Source organism: Pelodiscus sinensis, chromosome 3 (assembly GCF_052426305.1).
Source record: "Pelodiscus sinensis isolate ZL-2025 chromosome 3, ASM5242630v1, whole genome shotgun sequence".
In the NCBI taxonomy this organism is placed as follows: domain Eukaryota; kingdom Metazoa; phylum Chordata; order Testudines; family Trionychidae; genus Pelodiscus; species Pelodiscus sinensis.
In genome coordinates this window covers 148,184,067-148,206,307 of record NC_143054.1, presented here as the reverse complement: position 1 = coordinate 148,206,307, position 22,241 = coordinate 148,184,067, and the positions used below count along the sequence as shown (strand labels likewise).

The window sequence follows — 22,241 nt, the reverse complement described above, 5'->3', positions numbered from 1 at the left end:
ACGTGAAGTCTAACTGTTAAACATTATCTTAAAAAAATAATACATTATATCACTTTTGCAACTTTGTATAGGGTGAAGTTTCACCATTAATTTTATTGACTGATAACTTTGATTTCAGAAAGTTACTTCATTCTAGATGCCACATCTGCTTTAACATGCTTTCTTTTCTTTTAACTTTCAGTCTGGACATTGTCTCATAGACAGACAGGTACAGAATGACTCTATGTACAATATACACATGACAGCTTCCATGCATTCTGTTCATTTCAGCCATTATTTCTCCATTGTTCTGTACCAATTTCTGTTAATTTACAAAGTGGGAAAAAGTCTTGTTGAAAGGGTTTTTTCTTAAAAATATTTTGTAGATTGGATTTGATATTTGACTATCTTTGTAAGGATATGTAATCATCAAAAGTGCTAAGGTTATTACTGCTGGTGGGTTGTATTGCTCTTTGCCATTGGAACTCTTCTGGTGGTAGAGACCTATTGTTAAATGTTTACTATAGCAATGTAAAATAACAAATGTTGGCATGGAACTATTAATCTCTGTGTGAACTGCTGGCTGAAAGTAGCTTTCATTTTGTGTAATTGTTCAAATGGAGTCATTTGCAGTTATTTTAGTTAGTGTCGCCTTTATTTTTTGTGGTAAGTATGATGAAATGCATCTTCTAAGATTCTTTTTTCAGCCTATCTATGTTCCATGCTCTATGTGCAAATAATAGGCTTAGAACGCAGCATTAAAATGTGTGTCCTTCACTGAAGCTTTGTTCATGCCCTAACAATTGTAGTCTTTATATCCTTTTTGTCTCATTAATGTGTGTATTTTACTACCTTAATACCAACAAAACCCCAAATATGGCCATTTGCATGTAATATGTTTTGAACAGTCGAACCAGGCTGTATATGAAATTACACAGAGGTAGAATATTGAGAACTTGCATATAATGGCCATGAATTTCATTTATTCAGCACAGAAAATTCATTTTTACATGGTAAATCAGGTGACTTAATACAATGATTAAATATCAGCCTGTCCCCACCCAAGAAATAAGCCCAGTAGAAATAAGTCAATGTGTGCATCCATGTAACTCTATTGGCCTGAGTGAAAAAGCATGGATGTGAGAGTGGCAAGTTATCCCATTGGCTTAACTTTGCTATACTGATACCTAGCTAAAATATAAGTTGTTTTTCATTTGAACAGATTAATATTTTATTGAGGGTTCAGTATGGCACTACTTTTTCATAATCAGTGGGTGACTCCCCCATTTATCTGCACTTCATTTTTGATAGCGAATAGTTGGAAATATTTATAAGAGAGTACTATATTTCTATATCTCTCTAATCTGCACCTAAAATTTAGGCCCTAAACCACCTGCACTCAAAGAAATAGTTACATACATTCTTTGAATTCTTTTCAGAAAATGAATTTCCTTACAAAGTTGTCTAGATGTTGGGCCTTATTTGGATATCAAATTTGTTTTTAAACCAATATATACTTATTGACCTTGACAGTTACTCCTGATTAACAACGCTGAGAATAAAAATCTGCACAATTTGGTGATAAGCCTGAATTAAAATGATCAGGTAAATAACTGATCTATGAAAATCACTAATGCAAACTCTGAGTGTAAAGTCTCTGTAGAAATTTTGAGAGAGATATTTATAAGTATATCTATAAATATTCACTATCAAAAATTAAAACAAAAAAATCATATATTTAAAAAAATCTTGAGGTTGCAGAGTCAAATGCTCTATAAATTTGGAAATGCCAGACCTTAGGTTGCTTGGCAAACCTAAACTTACTTCTTTTATGCTTTTTGGCATGGTTAATTACATGATAGTTATATACTATTTCCCCCCACAGGACCTCTTATTAATTTCAGCAAGGAAGGGGTAGCATTTAGTAGTTGGATATGCCTATTTCAGTGACATGAAAACATTGGAACATTATGCTATACTGGGTCAGACCAATTTTTTGTCTAGCCCAGTACTGTATCGTGTCTTCTGACAGTGGCAGATAATTTCCTCTGAAGTAACAGACCTGGCAATTTCATTGAGTGATCCATCCCTTGTCATCCAGCCCCAGCTTGTGGCTGTCGGTGGTTTACAGACACCTAAAGCGTGGGATTGCATTCCTGACCATCTTGGCCAATAGCCATTGATGGATAAACAAATGAACAAATCTAGTTCTTTTTTGTACCCACTTATGCTTTGGCCTCCATAACACTCCAAACCATGTTGTACTCTGTCATTAGCTGTGATGTGTAGTTCAATACTCATCTAACTAATGTAGCACTAGATGAGTTAAATGTGCTATGTCTGGAGATGGGGTAAGAACTCAGCAAAGAGAGTTACTCTTTTATCTGAATTGTAAAGGCCTATGCTTTTAGCACTGAACATCTGTGTTAAGCCTCTACAGAAAACCTATAGACAATTGTCATAGTAACAAGGGTGAGATGGTGTGTTGCATTCTGTATTTTGAAGTAGAATCATAGAGCTGGGAGAGACCCCAGGAGGTCATCGAGTCCAGCCTCCTTCCCAAGGCAGGACCAACACCAACTAAATCATCCCAGCCAGGGCTTTGTCAAGCTGAGACTTAAAAACCTCTAGGGATGGAGATTCCACCAACTCCTTAGGTAACCCATTCCAGTGCTTCACCACCCTCCTAGGGAAATAGTTTTTCCTAATATTCAAGCTTGACCACCCCCACTGTAACTTGAGCCCATTGCTCCTTGTTCTGCCATCCATCACTACTATGAACAGCCTCTCTCCATCCTCTTTGGAACCACCATGAAGGTGAAGGCTGCTATCAAATTCCCCCTCACTCTTCTCCTTTTCAGACTAAATAAGCCCAAATCCTTTAGTCTTGCCTCGTAGATCATGTGTTCCAGCTCCCTAATCATTTTGGTTGCCCTCTACTGGACCCTCTCCAATGAGTCCACATCCTTTCTGTGGTGGGGGCCCCAGAACTGGATGCAATACTTCAGATGTGGCCTCACCAGTGCCAAATAAAGGGGAATAATCACTTCTCTAGATCTGCTGGCAATGCTCCTCCTAATGTACCCTAATATGTCATTAGCCTTCTTGGCTACAAGGGCACACTGTTGACTCATGTTCAGCTTCTCATCCACTGTAATCCCCAGGTTCTTTTCTGCTGAACTGCTACTTAGCCAGTCAGTGCCCAGGTTGTAACAGTGCTTGGGATTCTTCCGTATTTGGGATTTAGGATATTCCAGACTGCCTATGACTTCTAGCTCCAACTAGAATCCCCATAGGGCTCCTGGCTCCATCCTTTTGGAGGTAGTGTTAGCAGGTCTTATAACCTATGCTGTGCCAGGGCATTCTCATTCAGCCAGCTGCTGCTGCTGCACAGCCCCTCTCGGCCATTGGAGTGATGTGTAAGGTATGCTATGTGGCCAAATTAACATTGTGGTAACATCTGGATTTTATTCACCGATATGTTTTACACCCCTTCTCCGAGACCCCAGTGCAGAACAGTCCTAAGCACAACTTAAGTAGTCAGTGGAGTATTCTTTGCCATCCCCACCCGAGGCATAGAGATTCCTCCCCTGATGGTCATTGGCATAGGTGTGGGTTGGCAACCCTTCGTCCAGCTGTAGTAATGGTTCCTTGGGGGGGAACTGGCAGAAATGAGCCACTCTAATACGCTGTGCATTGGCTCGTTGCCCATCCAGCTTCAGGACTGGGTGTGGGGGCATCTTTGCTGTCAAGTCCTGCCTCATAGTGAGTGCTCCTCAACCAGACTGAAGAATGGGGGTCCCGACTTCTTTGGATTTGAGAGCTCCATTTCACAAACATTGTGATCAATTTGGGCTAGAACTTTGGGTGTAATACATGTCCTTGGCTGTCTATTCATGTCTGGAAATGGTGTCAAAATCCACATAATGGAGGTAAATCTTATCTCCAGGGGCAGCTCAAGGAACCAGTTTTGGTGATCTCCTTGTGGGGTGGGGAAGGAAGCCTCACAAAGAGCTGCCCCTAGGCCACTACTGTCGCCTCAGGACTTCAACAGCTCTGTCAGTATTTTTACACACCTTCTATGAAGAGGCGTGACCTGTTTTTTTGTCTGATCACATTCTTCCTCTTACCTGTTCTTTTCCAGGCCTCACATGCCCTCTTGGAAGTCCCTAAGAAGCTGTAATGTGGTGCATATGGGTCTACCACAGAGTCTCTCCTTCCTGTCATATGGCAGCCATACAGCCGTTCCACTGCCTCCAAGACATGTGCCCCTGTAGGCAGGAAGGGAAAGATGATGTATGATATCCTCTTATGTGAAGGAGAGACTGCTTACCTGATTACTAGCTGTTTCAAAACAGTGTCTTGTCAGCAGCCTCTTGGAAATGTAAAGTCAAATCAGTACAACTGAGCAGTGACTGTAGCATTGGGGATGTTAGCTGAACTCAGGCCTTCTGCCTGGGGGCTATTGATCAGAAAGATGGGGCGAGGTGGGCTGTACAGTAGAAAGCAGAGAAGTGTAATATTTTTCTGTGAAACTCTGCCCTCTCTTATGAGGATGAAATACATCAGCCCATGGGCTGTGTATGGGGAAGGAAGCAGGTTTTGGTGGGATGGAACCCTTCTCCCGAGCTAGTGAGAAGGAACTGTGGTGCAGCTTTGCCTGCTGCTGCCTGCACCATCCTTTCTGGCCACTGGTTTCACAGAGGCAAATAGCCAGTAGCCCTGTGAGCAATCTTCTTTCAGCTCTCCTTCTGCACCCCCACATCTATAGCCAGTGCACAGCTGACCTTCCTGGTGCATGTGAGGCTCCAAGTACTCCTTGCATGGCCCATATCCCCACAATGCGGTTTCTGTGGTGTTCAGGCTTTGTGTGGGCTCTTCACCAACAGGCGATTTCTTGTCCCATGAACACTAATGGAGTAGGGAAATAGAACTGGCTAAGGAAAGGAAGGATTATCCCGTGGTTCTGATGCTGACTCGGGACTTGGTAGACCTGTTGCATCACTGACTTTCTGAGTGACCTTGGGCAAGTCTCTTAGCTCCTCCTGTGTAATACAGGCATTGTGACTAGGAAGCACTGAGATATGACAAAAATTGGCATAGAAATACCTAACAGAGAGAGAAATTCAGGTCTCTAGTTCTAGAACTTCTCTAGAGTCCAGTGATGTGCTCAGATGCATGGGAAGAGCCACCCCATAAATTAGATGGAGCCTCTAAGAGTGTAAACTCTAAAAGATCTCTAAAAGATCTCCAGGAGGTTCAAATATGGGACTGAGTTTTATAATCAAAATTGGAGACCGAGCGCAAAGAGAACCCACCACAGGAGCGGTTTTCTTCTTGGGACCCATGCATTGTTCCCACTGATGCCTATGCGGGCTATGCTACTCTTGCAGGTAAAGGGGGTGAAGCATGTGTCTGACTGTCTCTAGCAGCAAAGGATGAAGCAAATAAAGCAACAGGAATGGGAGTGTCCAATGGAGTATACAGTAGGTCTCATTTTTCCAGCTGGTCAGCACCTTACTGAAGACACCTGACTGTTGTTAAAACTCTGCAGTAGGCCCAGTGAGTGGAAAAAGTGAGGGCAGGCCACTTCAAACAAGTCCTTTTTGTCTAAAATAATGCCTGGGGGCTCTTCAGTGTAAATGACCTGCTTCCATTTGGGGTAATGGTGCCTTGGGTGAGGGGTTTGGTGGTAAAGCAGACTTCTAGTTTGTCAGGGACTATATTTAAGGGCCAGCAGCATCAGGCTCTTAGTTCATTTAGCAGAACAGAATTTCAGTTGCCATATTAGAACTCCGAGGCTTTGCCTTTTGCGTTAGTCCTAAGAGCATATCCAGTTTTTGCTGAAAAAATAGCCCTGGTTAACTTGCTATGAATATTTGGCTCTGAAGCAGCAGGGTCAACATCCACTTTGGGGTAAGGTGTGGGGGAACCCCGGCTCTGTCTTTTAGAGTAAATTACACAGAGCTGGGAGTAGAATGCCCCTTTTTTGGAAGGGAAGCTGACAGTTAAACTACAATGAATGGGCGAAGTCATCAAAATCATTGATGCTGGGACAAAAGATGACCTAACTTTCATATTTGCATATTTCACAGTTGCTTTTTATGTTTCCTGATCGATTTAAAAATGTATCCTGAGAAGATACAGTGCAGTGTTCACAGCCAAAAAATCCCCTCAGAAGTACTTTATTCAGGCAAAGAGAAGAAACAACTTATTTCAGCGATTCATAAGGGGTGAAATACATGTATTGCTTGTAGAACAAGCTGCTTTGACTAAGAAAAATCGTGGTATTTAAAATGGTTGTGAGAAACAAAGCAGTTAAAATGTCCTGCTGCTATATTACCAGTTTATTTTGCTCTCAAGTGTGTATAAAGATATTTCTCCTATTGCAAGTAGATTTGGGCAATAAAAGTAGGTAGATAAATAAGGCTTTTTGTTTAAACACATTATGAATTTTGAAAAGGAAAAAAATCCCTCCTCCAATTCATAGTTAAATTGATGTTAGTCTTTCACTTTTGAGAATCATTGACAGCCATAAATACTTTATTGGCCAGAGTGTGCTTTAAATACAAATATGGAGAATTTACAGATAACCCTTTTTAATTGTGTGCTTAAATTCTAACCCTTTTTAATTGTGTGCTTAAATTCTTCCCCTGTGTCACCACTGATACTTGCAGGAAGTCAGTACAGTACTACAATTATAACAAATTAGACTATTCTCTGCATGAATGAGCGGGGCAGTGTTTTTGATCTCACTTCGTGCAGATGTGTCTGACTGTGCAATGTCCAAGGCAGTGGAGAATCTGGCCATATGTACAGCAGTCAATTGCTAATTATTTAAATGATACATCAGTTATACAAAAGCAGTGTCCAGAGATCTAGTAAGGCTTGAATTTCTGCTCACTATATTTGTGCTGGGTGAAATTCACCCTGGCATGGATGCCCAGCAAAAGGCCTCCCCTTGAAGATCATGTTCCATCTGCTAGTGAGGCTCTGGGCTCTCTCTGCCATGGAAAAGGGTGTTTGCATCAGTCCCAGATAGGTCAGCACCAACAACAGCAAATGGTATAGGCAATCAGAAGGGCTACTGAATCCAAATTCAGAGTACATGCCACACAGGTGTTGCACAGAAGTCTTGGCCACTAATCCAGTGGATGAGGCTGGATTGATGAATGGGGAGGGAGAGACAGCAGGGGAAGAGCATCAGTGTTGTAATCCCATAGCCCTGGATTGAGGATGGGATTCAACTATATTATTTTACCTGCACAAAGTTCCATCACTGAGGCTTTATGCCAGTAAAGAGAATGCAATCCACAAATAATCTTGTTGACTCCAGTAGGAATGGTATGTGAGTAAAGTGTGTGGTATTGGGCCCCAAACAAATAAATATAGATAGCAGTCACAGAGCTATCTAACTGTCTAACCTCCTGTGTTCTTTCAAACAGATACTAATTTTGTCTTGGGTAATGCCCAGATAGTGGATTGGCCCATTGTATACAGCAATGATGGATTTTGCAAGCTGTCAGGATACCACAGAGCAGAAGTTATGCAAAAAAGCAGCACCTGCAGGTATTTGATTGCAGATTTATTTTCTGTTAAATAATGTGTTGTGTTGTCTCTTGAGGAAAAAATATCTGTTTGTTTCATTTTTCTCTTTAATTTCCTTAGGATGCATCTGTCAATTATGCTTTGCAGGTGAAATAGGACACAATTTAACAGGGACAGTTTTTGTCTGGGCCCTGTTTCACACTGTAAACAAATGGCCTTATATGTCTTTCTAGTATCTTACTTGAATTCCTTGGTTTGTTTGCAGTTTTATGTATGGGGAGCTGACAGACAAAGACACGATTGATAAGGTCCGGCAAACGTTTGAGAACTATGAAATGAACTCCTTTGAAATCTTGATGTACAAAAAGAACAGTAAGTTGTTTTTTTTTGTTTGTAAAGGGGGAGGGGATTGTTAGTGGGGGGTGAATATTTTTTTAATACTCATGAAAGCTGCCAGTTTGCTACTTGGGGAGACTTCAGTCTTATTCAATTAATGTTAATAATAGATTCTGAAGTATTATCCATGAGGGAAAAACCTTTCACCTGTACAGAGTTCCAGCCATGACAAGGGCTCAGGGGTCTGCCCATATTGCAGGATTGAGGCCTTCGCTTGCTCACATCTATAATTTTACAACTACTTCAGCTTTCAGAACAATATTTCAATGCTTCAACATTAGATTTCAATAAATAACACTATGTGAACTATACCATGATGATGACAAAATCCACCGATCCAACCTGACCACTCTAAATACAAACCTACTAACTTACTTAGTTTAAAAGATTAACACATTTGGGCTTTGTCAGATCAGTGAGGGAATCCATTCCTAGTGAAAGGTCACTGATAAAAAAAACCCTGCTAGCAGCTGCTTTCAGTTTAAATCCAGGGGGCTTCTCAAACAAGAATCTCTGCTGATTGTAGCATTTAATAGGGAGGAGATCATTACTTTACTCACAGAACAAGTACAATACAGGCTGCTGCAATGTACATCAGGCTTGATAGCAGGAACAAGTTCTTTAGGGTAATCTAGTCATTCTTTATAGATGGCCCTTGATCTCTCTTCTGAAACTGTCAATTACTGCCTGCTGTAGTGTAACAACCTGAGAAAATCAATCATTCCACATAGGCCACTGAAGGGTAATACCAAATTTATGGTCCATTTTGGCCAGTTTCATGGTCACATGATTTTTAAAATTGTAAATGTCATGATTTCAGCTATTTAAATCTGAAATTTCATGGTATTGTTCGTAGGGCTCCTGACCTAAAAAAGAGTTTTAGGGGAGAGTCCCCAAATGACTGCACATTGGGGGTAACCTAATGAAGGATCCCACTTTTTAGACTTTGAGATTTTGTTTCCTATTGCTTTTCAGGATACAACATAGGCCATGATTACAAAGTTATATGTTCAAGCTGTAGTCATATTAGAGATTCCTGATCTATTATGGCACGGGCCATGAGAGAACACACATCACTAGACCCAAGATACAACATAAGGCAGAGGTGCTTAAAATTTTTTCATAGCATGTATTGTCTCTTAAAAGAGAGAGTGTTTTGTGGCTAATCTCTCTCCCTCATTCATTATTACATAGACCACAACCCTTTCTTCCCTGTATCCCTAGCCCCCATTTGTGATCATATAAAGCAGTTGCTTATTTGGAATATTAATTCTGGATAAATACTGATGTAGAGCTGATCAAACCATGGAGTATATTTCATGGAAAATGTGGAAACTTTAAAATTAACTTTCATTCAGTGGGTTTTGTAAAGGACAGTTTTTCCCCTGAAGCTTTTCACAACAAAGTTTTGGCTTTGAACACGTCTTTTTTTTTTTTTTTTTTTTTTTTAATTCTTTCCTTAATACTTTTTCTCCCATTCTTAAACCAGTTTTTGCTCTTTTTGTTACCCCTTTCCCCTCCTAGCCACTGATATAGGGGGATGGAAAAATAAATAGTTCTATTTTTCTTACCGTATAAACAATATTTTGAAAAAATTAGAAAAAGGCCATTAATAAACATTTTTTTCTGAAAAGTGTAGATGATCACTCTATTTAATGTGTTCTTAGTTGCTTTTAAATGTAACTTATGAGCTGAAGAAAAAATACAAAACAAAGTTTGTGTCATAAATGTGTATTGGAGACTAATCAGCACGTTGACATGCATTTCATACATGATAGCTTTATAAATGGTAATTTCTTCTCTGCTCACACTCTGTTTTTTTGGAGATTTATATCATGATTCTAAACCATTGATTTTTAAATGGGAGCAGGCATATAGTCAATGATAGAAGTCATTTAATTATTTAACCAGGGCTGGCATACACTACTGACATCACAGTCTTAAAAGCAGTGACCCGATGTCAATATTTACTTTGCAGCACTTAAAAAAAAAAAAAAACAGTGGCCCTCGTAGGCAAGCTCATACCATTGCAGTGCTAGTGTAGCATGACTATAAGCCTATGCTCATTCACAATAACGATTTAGCCTCTGGCATTCTATGATGTGTCTATCCTAAAGATAGTGAGTGCATATTCTGCCTTCATGTTAGTATTTGTTGGTACTTCTTTAAGTATACAGGAGTACTACTCTTCACTGAACTTTAAGGTTTGGTGAGGATTTCATAGGCTTCTAGAGTGTTCCCTATAAGCCTGGTGCTTGTGTGGCCACCCAGGAAAGATTCCAATACCATGCAGCAGATTAGCAGGGCACCCACAGCTAGGTTTTTGCTTCTACTAGAGGTGTGCACATAAAAAATTATTCCACACATGGATGGAAAAAATCTGCACATGGATGGAAAAGATTAGGGAGAACATTAGTCTTATATTCATTTAAAAAAAAATTCAGGATACATATGTGGAAACATATATTGGTTATTTAAGATATTGCTTTATAGAGCTGTAACTGTAGAAAGTCTGCTCATGAAATGCAAGCAGTTACAATGACCAGGTGTGCAGAGACTACATTTTCCTCATAGTTACACTGGGTGAAACCCAATGGGGGGCACTGGTGGGTTTGAGGGAAGAAGTTGTCCCTCTGAAGGCAATTTATAAACAAAGAATTTCCCAGAGCCAACACACAGGCTTAAAAGAACTTGAAGAAGCCGCTTGAACGGTTTTATGCCATTATTTTATTAGAGATAGATTTTAGTGGTGTCAATGTTCTGAATGTTTAAGGAAAATTAAAGCAATGATGCAGCTGCATAAGTCAAGGAATCTGTACAGATTTAGAGCAGCTGAGGGTCAGGTCCAATATACTCTGTTCTCAATAATATCGTTAGATGAACACTCAAATGGCTTTCCAAGTCTACAGGCAGTCCCCGGGTTACATGGATCCGACTTACATCGGATCCCTACTTACAAACGGGGTGAGGCAACCCCGCACTAGCTGCTTCCCCCCAGCAGACCAGGGAGACGTGAAGCTAGCGTCCCCCCCCCCCCCCAGCAGACCAGGGAGATGCGGAGCGGCTTTTCTCAGCAGACACCTCAGCTTGAGAATAAAGGACTGAGGGAAGTGAGGTGTAGGAGAATAGAACTGAGCTCTGGAGAAATGTTTGGCTAGAGTTTCCCCTACAATATGTACCAGTTCCGACTTGCATACAAATTCAACTTAAGAACAAACCTACAGTCCCTATCTTGTACGTAACCCGGGGACTGCCTGTACTTTACTTTTCACTCTTTGAAGTGTGTGGCTTTGATCTTTTTACACTTCTCTCAGTCTACAAATGAAAATGGATTAGTAAATCACACTTGTACCTCCGAGTCTGTTTTATTATCTGCTTTCAGCACTTTAATACACAGCTCTAGGATTTGGGTTACAAACAATGCAGGGGTAGGTTTGTCTTGCCTTCCATTATTTCTCTTACATCTGAAACAGTGGTATATGAGGGTTTGTAAGAATGGAATTTTATATGCCAAATGTGAACTGCAAGGAAGACATTTTTGTGTAGTAAATGAATACTGTCTAGTACAGACCTGGGCAAAATACGGCCCACGGGCCAGATCCAAACCACCAGATATGGCCCGTGGAGGCAGTGGGGAGCCACAGGCGGACTCCCCTGCAGCCCTGTGTGCCATGAAGAAACACAGGTGCTGGGCTCCATTTCTGTTTCAAAATGGGAGGGGAGGAGGGCGGCTTCCGGCGCTACCCCCAGCACAATCCCCTTGGCCGGTTTCTGGCCAGAAACCAGCCAATGGGAGCTGTTTATTTGAATAACAGGCAGCCAAGAAGAACCACGCCTCCTCTCTTCAGCTCAGTTATTCACTGAAGCACGTGGTCAGACAAGCAGGCAGGCAGGCTGGCTGTCTGGGAAACATTTTAAGCTCTGTAACCCTTAGCTCTGCAGGTAGGCAGGCTGGTTTGGCTGCTGGCTGGTAAATCTCCTGGCCACGGCCTGCCTCTGGTACCCCAGCTCCTCTCTGCCCCCCTCCACTCAACATACCCAAACCTTCTGTCCCCTTCTTGCACCCATACCCCCTCTCAGATCTGGCACCCCAATCTCCTACCCCAGATCATAATCCCCTCTTATCCGAGGTCCAGTCCCCTGCCCTAGGTCGCAACTGCCTGCTTCATCCCAACTCCCTCCCAGACTCTAGTCTCCCTCCTGCACCCCAGTCCCTTACCCCAAGTTCCCCTCTGCATTCAACCTCCATCCCAGACCCCGCATCTCCTCCATTAATATCATTGAAGAGTGCAGCCCTCGACCACTTTCCAAAATTTTGAAGCGGCCCCTCCATCAAAAATTATTGCCCAACCCTGGACTAGTATGTAGCAGTGCCCTAGTGGAAGAATGCTGTAGTGATGAACACTGGGCTAGACATAAGAGTTCCATGGTTAAACACACCAAGCTGAGAAGCAAAATATACTAGTTAGTAGTTTTCCTGGAGTTGAATGAGGAAGCTTCTCTCCAGCTAACGGACACTTTCAGATGCATAGTTTTTATTCAGCTGTGAATGGCAGCTTCTGGTTTTTTGGCCTAAGAGGGGATTTTATTGTGATCACATCCATAAGCACGTAGACATAAACGTCCCCCAGGTCTGAGCCAGGATCTCTGTGCCATTTGCAAACCAATTTGAAGCATTGTGAGGGGTGGGATGAGCTGCAGCCATAGAAGGGAGTCTTCTAAAGGAGAATGAAAGAGGCAGGCCAAGGGATGATCCAGGAAAGGAGCAGGCCAAGGGATGAGCCACAGGCTTGGCAATTAGGCAGCCTTAGTACTCTACTAAGTGGCTTCGAAGAGCTGTGACTGATATGCTGGAACATATGCTGAAGTCCTGGCTATTGTGTTGGGAGTATGGATTTATCCTCCCTGGGTCCTGTTCTTTTCACTTGTGAACAATCTGATTCCTTGGCTGTATGTGGGTTGGGTGTGTTTCATCAATAATACTATCTGCTTATTAAGTTAATGACATTTTTTTCTATCATGCACCTCTCAATGCACAAGGAGGCATTCGGGTAATACCCAGAAGAATAGTATATAAGCCCAGACAGATTCTGTACATGCATATTACTGAGTTTAGTGCTTTCTGTACAGTGAAATCCCCCCCCCCCATTTCTACAGCATTAAAATCACTGAAATGGTGATAGGACTTGTGCTTACCCCCTGTTGTGGGTGAATTTTGCACACCTGACTTCAGCAGAACCTCTGGCAGCAAGGTGCAGTAGGACTGTGGTGTTTGCAGCATGACTCTCACAATGATTTATGAGCTGGTCTGTGACCCCTTCCTTCACTTTCTCCACCCCTGATTTGGATCAGTTCATAAATTCACAGAACTCAGCTACTATAAATTGACATAGTTGAGGATTACCTAGCTGTGGGACCTACCCAATGTTTTGTGAAATCACAAACCCAGTGCCTTTCATCCCCTGTAAAATACATATTCATAACTTCAGTTTGTGTTAGGAAGGTTGAACACCTTTCATGGCTCTGTCACCAGGTCCTGTCTTGCTCCTATTTTCTGATCTGTCTACACAGACTCTGAGACCTTCAGTTAAACTGCACTGGGGTGTTTTGATTACGCTTGCTCTTCGTACTACTTTGCTGATCCAGAGACAATATAATTTCAGTCTCTCTCGTTTTTTTGCCGTGAAGAGGGAAGAGATCTCTGTTCCCAGAGATCCCTCTATCCTGCCCCTCCACACTTCATTCCTCTGCTACATTATACCTCCTGTGTCAACAGGCCAATTCTCTTGTTAGTCCTTGTGATGGGCCGGGCCAGGTCTGGGCACCGCCGAGGGCGTCAGCTCAGAGCAAATTGCTCAAAACCAGAGCTACTTACAGCCCTTGACTGGAGACCTTTCCCACCTAGGCCACAAGCCATTCATGCAGAGTGCTTCAGCTGCCAATCTGGCCAGCAGGAAGCCTCACGAGCAAAACCCCTCAGAAACCCCAGCTGTCCCTGTGCCACAGTCAGCCCTAGACCAACACACAGGTGAGAGGTTATAGAACCCGATCTCACCTACCTCGAAGACCTACCTAATCCTCTGAGTCCCAAAGAACCAGCCACAGTTCCTAGTCAGTTTACACTTTGGATCTTACTCACAAGAGCACACTGAGCCAATCCATTAGAATCTAAAATCTAAAGATTTATTAATAAAAGAAAGGAAAAGTTGAGAGTAAGGTTGTTAAGAAGAATACATTACATGCACCAGTCACCAAGTTCATGATGCAGGCTTTTAGCAGACTGCTAGCTTAAAAGTCTTGGGTGTACATCCTATGTCAGGATAGGTGAGCAGTCCTTCCCGACTCTCTGTCCCTCGCAAGGCTGCATCTGGGATCAGTAGCAAGCTTGAAGATGAGATGGAAACTGCCTCATGGCATTTTCTATCCATTCCTGATACCTCCCAAGGTGGAGCTGGTCACATGGCCAAGTGACCTATCTGTGTTTCACATGTCAGCAGCCATTATGTGCTGGCTGGTTTGCAGGTTTCCAGACGCATTCCTCAGGTGTGTATTGGCCACCCTGAGAGCCATTGTTCCTGGAGCTGTGCTAATTAGCATAGTCATTCATTGGACATTCCTTCCTCAGGACAGGCAGTCCAGGCCCATTGCTCAACTTCAGACGGAGAACAATCACAGTACCAGCACAGAGTCCATATTCAAAACTCCACATACAAACATCACACAAGTACATGAGTAGCAAACATAGAATCAGTAGAACATACGTTTTTGTTTGACACCTCACATGGCCCACTTTGTACAGACTTTGGGGCAAACACCCCCTCCCCCCCGGTGCAGCAGTGATCTGTCTGCTCATTATAAAACCCAATAATGTGACAGTCCTCCCTCAGCCCTTCTAAACCATTATTTAGACCCTGCCAGTGTAACTGCCACCAAGGCGGATTTGAATCTGGGACCTTGGGAGCTGACTATAGGACCCTCTGAGCTAAAAGCCAGCTGGCTCCCAGCCCATGCTGTAGAGGTCTCTTGATCTTAACTGTTGCAGTGGTCTAGGTGCCACTTGCAGTACTCAGTAACCACACTAGGGCTATGTGTACATTCGCGACTTCTTGCGCAAGTAATATGCAAATTAGGCTAAACGTGGAATATCGCCAAGCCTCATTTGCATACCTAATGAGCCACCATTTTTTTCAGAAGAGGATCTTGTGCAAGAAGGAACGTCTACACTGCCCCTTCTTGCGCAAGAAAAACACTCTTGTGCAATGCCATTCTTCCTGAAAAGTAATAGGTGTAATGGTATTGCGCAAGAAGGGGCAGTGTAGATGCCCCTTCTTGTGCAAGAGCCTCTGCTGAAAAAAATGGTGGCTCATTAGGTATGCAAATGAGGCATGGAGATATTCCACGCTTAGCCTCATTTGCATATTACTTGCGCAAGAAGCTGCGAGTGTAGACATAGCCTAGGTGTGTGGGTTACACCAGCTTTATCCTGGGGAAAATGAATGGTGTCTGAGCAGGCCCATATGTAGGAATTTCTGTGGGGGATGTGTGTGCTTTTTTTGATAAATATGAACCACAATTTTTTTAAATATAAAAGAATTCAAAATAGTCATGCAATGAGTGTGCATAAGAGAGGTTAATGAAAAGTTTGAGTGGAAACAGTGATTGGTAAAATGATTTTATTTTAACATACTAAAAATGTATACAGTAATAAAAGTTTTATAGAAATTACCTTCTGGGATCATGGTGGGCAGCACGGCCACTATGGCTCCCCACTCCTTTGGCTGCGTCTGCCTGCTGCTGAGGGGGAAATCTCGCTCCCCTGGGGTACAGAGCCCCCAGAAGGGTTCGAGGCCGGAGGTCAAATCAGTGAGGCAGGAAAGAAACTTAGAAGAGAAAACTTTATGATGCATGCATGCAGGCTGTCACTTCCAAGAGTGAAGCAGCAGCCCTGACAGACAGATTCAGGGAATCTTTATACAGAATGCTTAGACAGCTCAGTTGTGGATTGTTCTTCTTTAACATATCAAAGTCTCAGCAGAAGTACTTTGAGACTTCTGTTCACCCCAGGAGTGCTAGAAGTAAGTTTTTACAGTACACAAAGCCACATGAGAACTTGAGTGGAGGAGTCTACAAGGCAAACTGTGACAAAGATAAGGGTTTACATGACAAATTGTGATAGACTAGGAGTATCCATGAATTTGAGATAGTCATTTGTAAGGGTCTTTGATTAGAGCTAATTTGATTTCTCTCTGTTACAGGGAGAGAGGCCTGGAAAACTTTTTAACCCTTACAGCAGTTTTCTTTTAGAAAGTTATGATTTCTGCACAGTCTCCCCTTAGACACAATTGGAGTTATTTGATTTTTCTCCCACAATTCCCCCCTTTAATACTCCTATTGGAGTATTACTCAAAGTTATTCTAGACATTCTTAGGTATTCTTCTTTTGCTGGGATGAATTCTTATCTTAGAGGGAGGTTTTCTTTATCAGTTGGGTAAATGATCCACTGCCCATTCACCCCCAGATCTTTACCAGTGCCAATATTGCTTTTAAAACATAAGGGAAGCATTCCCTGATGGATGTAATGCTTGAGTAAGGGGAATCCCTGAGGCAATCAGATTTTTATGCCAAATCTGCCTGTTCCCCCCCATGACTATGTACTTCTGGCACAGTGTTATCATTCTGGGCATCTACCCACTCCCGCTCTCCTGTAGAGTACTGACTACCAGTAGATCTGAATTTTTAGGGGTCTGGTCCACAGGGAGGCAGGAGTTGGGATAAACTGTAATGGTAAAAGGCCTTCAGAGCCTTTTATAAGCTGTTCACATATCCAACAGTCACTTGCATTGGTGAGGGACAAACCTTCTGCAGGGCTTCCCGATAAGTGTGGGGAAAGTTATATACTAAGGCTATTCTGACTACTAAAAGAAGGAAAACAATCCCCATCTTATTATAGTATCTTAAGTCTCTAAAGTAGAAAGGATAATAATAATAATATAGTAATTAGCTAGCAACTAGCAAAGCAGTCTCTTTAACTAAGCTTAATCAGTTAGTATTGTTTGGCTTGCCTCTGCAGGCACTCTTCGAGATTTCGTAGTCTCTTAGTTCACTCAATACTGGAATGGATTTCCCTTTGTGAGAGCTACAGGGCTCCAGGCTCACCTGTAGGTCTTTGCTGGTACAGTCCTACCTCTCAGGTTGTACCTCGAAGCTCCTGGTGGAGGCCGGTTTGGTAACAGTCTGGTTTGAGAGTCTGCCGCCTCGGTCCGCTGAACCTCGTCCTCAGGTGATTCCTCCAGGGAGGGGTCCTGGGTGACGGGGTCAATCAGCTCTGTTGGATCTGCAGTTCGGCGTACATGACTTGCGTGGATCCACGAGCGGCGCTCCTTCACCTTTACTGCTGTGTGGGTGATGAGCAGCAATTGGAACGGTCCTTCCCACCGGGCTGTCAGGGAATTCTTTTTGCGATGTTCCTTCACGAACACGTAGTCGCCTGGTTGGATGTTGTGGCACGGTACATCAGTAGATACTGGGAGGGCTTCCTTTACCTGCAGGTGCAAGCTCTCCTAACCGTCATTTTATGTCTAGGTTTCTTCTTTCTATGTGGCTGCTAGCCTGTGGGCCTCCTGCAACATTAAACTGCTTACAAATCACACATGAATTAGATATGAATTAGATATTCTTGAGACAGCTTCTAGGTGCATGCCTGGGGCGTACCATTGTTTTGGGATTTGTGAGGCCACCCCCCTTTTGCTCATGTGTGTCATTTGATGAGACACCTGAGCAAGCTGCCGTGTGAGAGATTTTTGGGGCAACTGGGCAGCCATCAGGTGCACCCATTATCCCAGCTGGGGATAAGGAGCAGCCTGCTTTCTCCCAAAGGTTTTTCTCTGCAGGTTGAGCAGCTTGCTGTAGTTCTATCAGGTCCTGCAAAGAAACAGGGAGGGAAAGAGAGACCAGAATCTGAAAGGGAGCCAGAGGTCCATGTGCTGCCGCATGTCTGGCTGCTGCATCAGCACTCCCATTACCCAGAGAAACAGGATCAGTGGCACCTGTGTGGGCTGGGCAATGGGTAATAGAGAGGGATGTGGGTAGCTGAATAGCATCAAGGAGTTGGGAGATAAGGGGACCATGAGAGATAGCGGAGCCAGAGGAGGTAAGGAAACCTCGTTGTTTCCAAATTTGTCCTGTGGCATGACAGAGAAAGCATAGTTTGAATCAGTATAAATGGCAGCAGACTGTCCGGACGCTAAAAGGCAAGCACGAATTAAAGCGATGAGCTCAGCAGCCTGAGCTGATTTTGATTCCTGGAAGAGAAAAGAACCTTTAAAACATTATTATCTGAGACCACTGCATATCCAGCCTTTAGTTTACCAACTGAATTTCTTTTATATGAGCCATTAGTATACAATACAAGATTTGCATTTTCCAGCTGTTGATCAGACAAATCTTGGGGGCTTTACACAGTGCTCAAGCAATTCTTCACAGTTATGGGTATGTGCTTTACCAGTAGAGGGTAAAGGAGAAAAAGTAGCTGGGTTAAGTACATTACATCTTTGAATTACCACATTTGGGGAAGAGAGGATAACATTCTCATACAGGGTTTGTCTCTGAACAGATAGGTGCTGGGTGCGGTATCACTGTAAGAGAGCAGAGACAGCATGAGGGACCTGTAAGATAATGCTGTGGCCTAATGTGACAGGTTGGGCCTTTTTAAAGTAATTCAGCAGTAGCTGCAACTGCCCTCAGACAAAGTGGGAACCCACGGGCTACTGAGTCCAGTGTTGCAGAAAAATAAGCTACTGGACGAGGTGTGGGTCCAAGGGGTTGACAGAGAGCTCCAGCTGCAATTCCATCCTGTTTATGACAAAACAGAGTAAAAGGCTTGCTATATTTAGGTAAGCCCACTGTGCAGAAGAGTTTTAAGGGAAAGGAAAGCAGATTTATATTCTGGGGACCAGGTCACTGGGTCAGGAGCTAAGATTAAGAGTAGAATAGTAAGGGGCCTGGTGAGTCCAGAAAAGTTAGGAATCCATTGTCTGCAATATCCTGCAGTACCCAGAAATTTGTATACCTGACTTTGGTGAAAGGGTGAGGAATGAAAAAAACTTGAGATTCGCTCAGGTGTTAACTGGCGGCCATCTCCTAAAAGTAAATGTTCCAAGTACTGAACTCTTTGTTTTACAAATTGCAATTTGGCTTTGAAAGCCTTGTGACCCTTATTAGCAAGACACTTTAACACATAGGAGGTATCAGTTTTACATCTTTCCTCAGTTTCACTAGCAATTAACACATCATCAACATACTGAACTGCAGGGAAGAGAGAGAGAGTTAAGGTCAGCTTTTTAAAAACTGAGAAAACAGAGTAGGGCTTTTACAATAACTTTACAAAAACATGTCCAGGTTAATTGATGACCCTGAAAGGAAAAGGCAAAGAGAAATTGGGAATTCTTATGCACTGGAATAGAAAAGAAGGCAGAACATAAATCTATTACAGAAAACCAGGTTAGGTACTACTGGAAATCTAGGGATTACAAATTTATTAATGGCTCTTAGGTCTTCTATAAATCTATAGATTTGCTTTTTCACAGGTAGTATAGGTGTATTACATGGTGAAGTTGTATAAACAAGTATCCCTTGTTTAAGGAGGGAGAGATTACAGGCTTAATGCCCTCTTGTGCCTCCCTAGCCAATAGATACAGGGCTACCCTTGGGAAAGGCTTGTTGTGTCTGTATGTTATTTGCACGGGTGTTGCAGAGGCTAGCAACCCCACTTCATTCACAATGGGCTGCCCACAATGTCTCTGGGACATCTGAGAGGTCCAGGAGGGGTGTATGTCCTGAGGTCTCATCGGATTCCTCTGAGAGTAGTAATGCCATCAATTTTGGGGTCTGATGGGGGGGAAGGTCAACAAATATCCCTTCCTCTCTACAGAGAAGGTTTGCACCCAATTTACACAACAAGTCAGGTCCCATAAGGTTTACAAGAGAAAAGGGAGATAACAGGAAAGAATGTTCAGCTGACAAGGGTCCAAAGGGGGTGGGGGTGCAGATGGCACATCTGGGGAATCAAGCTGTTTCTTTAGAGTAGCCAATTCTTGCTGCAGCTTTTCAATAGAATCTTTTTTTGCTAGCCATAATGCTCTGATTATTTTTTTTTTTACTGTCACATCCTCCCAGAGGCACCAATATTCCATCTGGTTAGGATGTTTTTCCTCGAGGAAAACTCTAAGATAAGCAAGCTTTTGTAAGTCAAAGTTCTAGTTGCCATGTATTCTGGGAATTCCCCTGAGTATAGCCATTCCAAATGCTCAATAATTCCTTAAGTCTCCTTAGTTTCAAACCTGCAGGCAATTCCTAGCTGACTGATCATCTGAGACAAGGGAGTCCCAGGCTGTGAGAAACCTTTTCCCTCAGTAGGAGACAGACTTGAGGGAGCAATCTTATCCATGTTAGCACTGTCTTGTCCAAGGACAGTGCAGGAGCCCAACAGTACTACCCTCTCCAAGGATAGTACAGGCGTCCAGCAACACTACCCTCTCCAAGGATAGTGTGAGAGTCCACACAAACTGTCAGCTTCACTCACACTCCTTATGTGCCGGGGGAAACTGCCCTTGCTTTCAGCAGCTGTGCAGTGACACTGACAGCACTGGTGCGGCTGCAGTCCCCCTCCGGACTTCACTCACTCAAAACCATGTGCTTGGACTCGCCACCAATCAGTCAGAAACAACAACAACAACAACAAAATCCAACCCCTATTTGGCTATACCCAGTGTTTTCATTTTAAGTTTCCCTCAAGCCTCTTAACAAAAATTTTAAGTAAAAGATGACTCTTACCGCCAGCCGGTCCAGCTGGTGACGAGAACAGGGAGGCGGACCGGGGGATTTTAAATGGATCCCTTACCCTCCAGATGCGCGCTGTAGTCCGTTCCCATTCCCCGTCATCAGCCTTTCCAACTGGAGTTCCAAGCCATCCCACTTCTGACACCAAATTGAGGGGGAAATCTCGCTCCCCTGGGGTACAGAGCCCCCAGAAGGGTTCGAGGCCGGAGGTCAAATCAGTGAGGCAGGAAAGAAACTTAGAAGAGAAAACTTTATGATGCATGCATGCAGGCTGTCACTTCCAAGAGTGAAGCAGCAGCCCTGACAGACAGATTCAGGGAATCTTTATACAGAATGCTTAGACAGCTCAGTTGTGGATTGTTCTTCTTTAACATATCAAAGTCTCAGCAGAAGTACTTTGAGACTTCTGTTCACCCCAGGAGTGCTAGAAGTAAGTTTTTACAGTACACAAAGCCACATGAGAACTTGAGTGGAGGAGTCTACAAGGCAAACTGTGACAAAGATAAGGGTTTACATGACAAATTGTGATAGACTAGGAGTATCCATGAATTTGAGATAGTCATTTGTAAGGGTCTTTGATTAGAGCTAATTTGATTTCTCTCTGTTACAGGGAGAGAGGCCTGGAAAACTTTTTAACCCTTACAGCAGTTTTCTTTTAGAAAGTTATGATTTCTGCACAGTCTCCCCTTAGACACAATTGGAGTTATTTGATTTTTCTCCCACACTGCTCTACTTGCTTGGCGGGACTTCTAGCCAGCAGGGCCAGACCTAGGCTGTTCCTCAAGGGTGGTGGGGGCACCGTTTTCCCGGCCCTGCCATGCTGCCACCCGCCCATCCCCCTGCAACTCAGTGGTCTCTCATCCCCCTAACAGTGGTTCTCAAACTTTTTGGCCCATGGCCATCTGGCTCAATGCAAACCTTTCCGTGGAGCACCAGTTGCTAATGGAAACTTACTATTAATTACATAATTACACCCGAACCATTTTGCTAGTGCTGCAGCTGGGGAGAACAGTTTAATTTGAGCAGCAAGTAAGGAAATATTAATTAAATTATTAAACAGACTAAGCACTTTAACTTTCTCACGTTAGTTTATCAATTTTTTTTTAAAATGAAGTGAAATATTAATTTATGCCCAACACAAAAGGTTCTATGTTTTCTTTATTTGTGGCAGGTGCAGGGAATCTTTTTTGGGTCAGGGGGCCACAGACTCACAGAAAATCAGTTGAAGACCACACAAGTGAGAGGCAAGAACCCCCCCCCCCCACACACAACCCTCCAAAACCCTCCAACCCTCACTGACGTGGCCCCCAACTGAGACACTTCACTCCTCTGGTGCTCCAGCCTCACCAGGGGAGGGAGAGGGACAGGGACAGGGACAGGGACAGGGAGGACTGAGGTTCAAGGCTTCCCATAGGCCAGATTTACCTTTCTGGGGTTCCAAGGTTAGTGGAATTTGTGTACCCCCTAGGTTCTGAGGTACA

The 22,241-nt window shown here is 43.2% G+C and overlaps 2 protein-coding genes across 2 annotated transcripts in view; one reads left to right on the top strand and one right to left on the bottom strand.

Moving 5' to 3' along the window:
• Positions 1-22,241, bottom strand: part of RCOR3 (REST corepressor 3) — a 460,088-nt gene that overhangs the window by 129,184 nt on the left and 308,663 nt on the right. The gene's annotated exons all lie outside the window — the stretch shown is intronic.
• KCNH1 (potassium voltage-gated channel subfamily H member 1) overlaps positions 1-22,241 on the top strand; it is a 269,858-nt gene that overhangs the window by 11,091 nt on the left and 236,526 nt on the right. The window contains exons 2-3 of the mRNA XM_075925116.2: positions 7,425-7,548; positions 7,793-7,899. Coding sequence (XP_075781231.1) covers positions 7,425-7,548; positions 7,793-7,899 — 231 coding nt within the window. The remainder of the gene's footprint in view (positions 1-7,424; positions 7,549-7,792; positions 7,900-22,241) is intronic.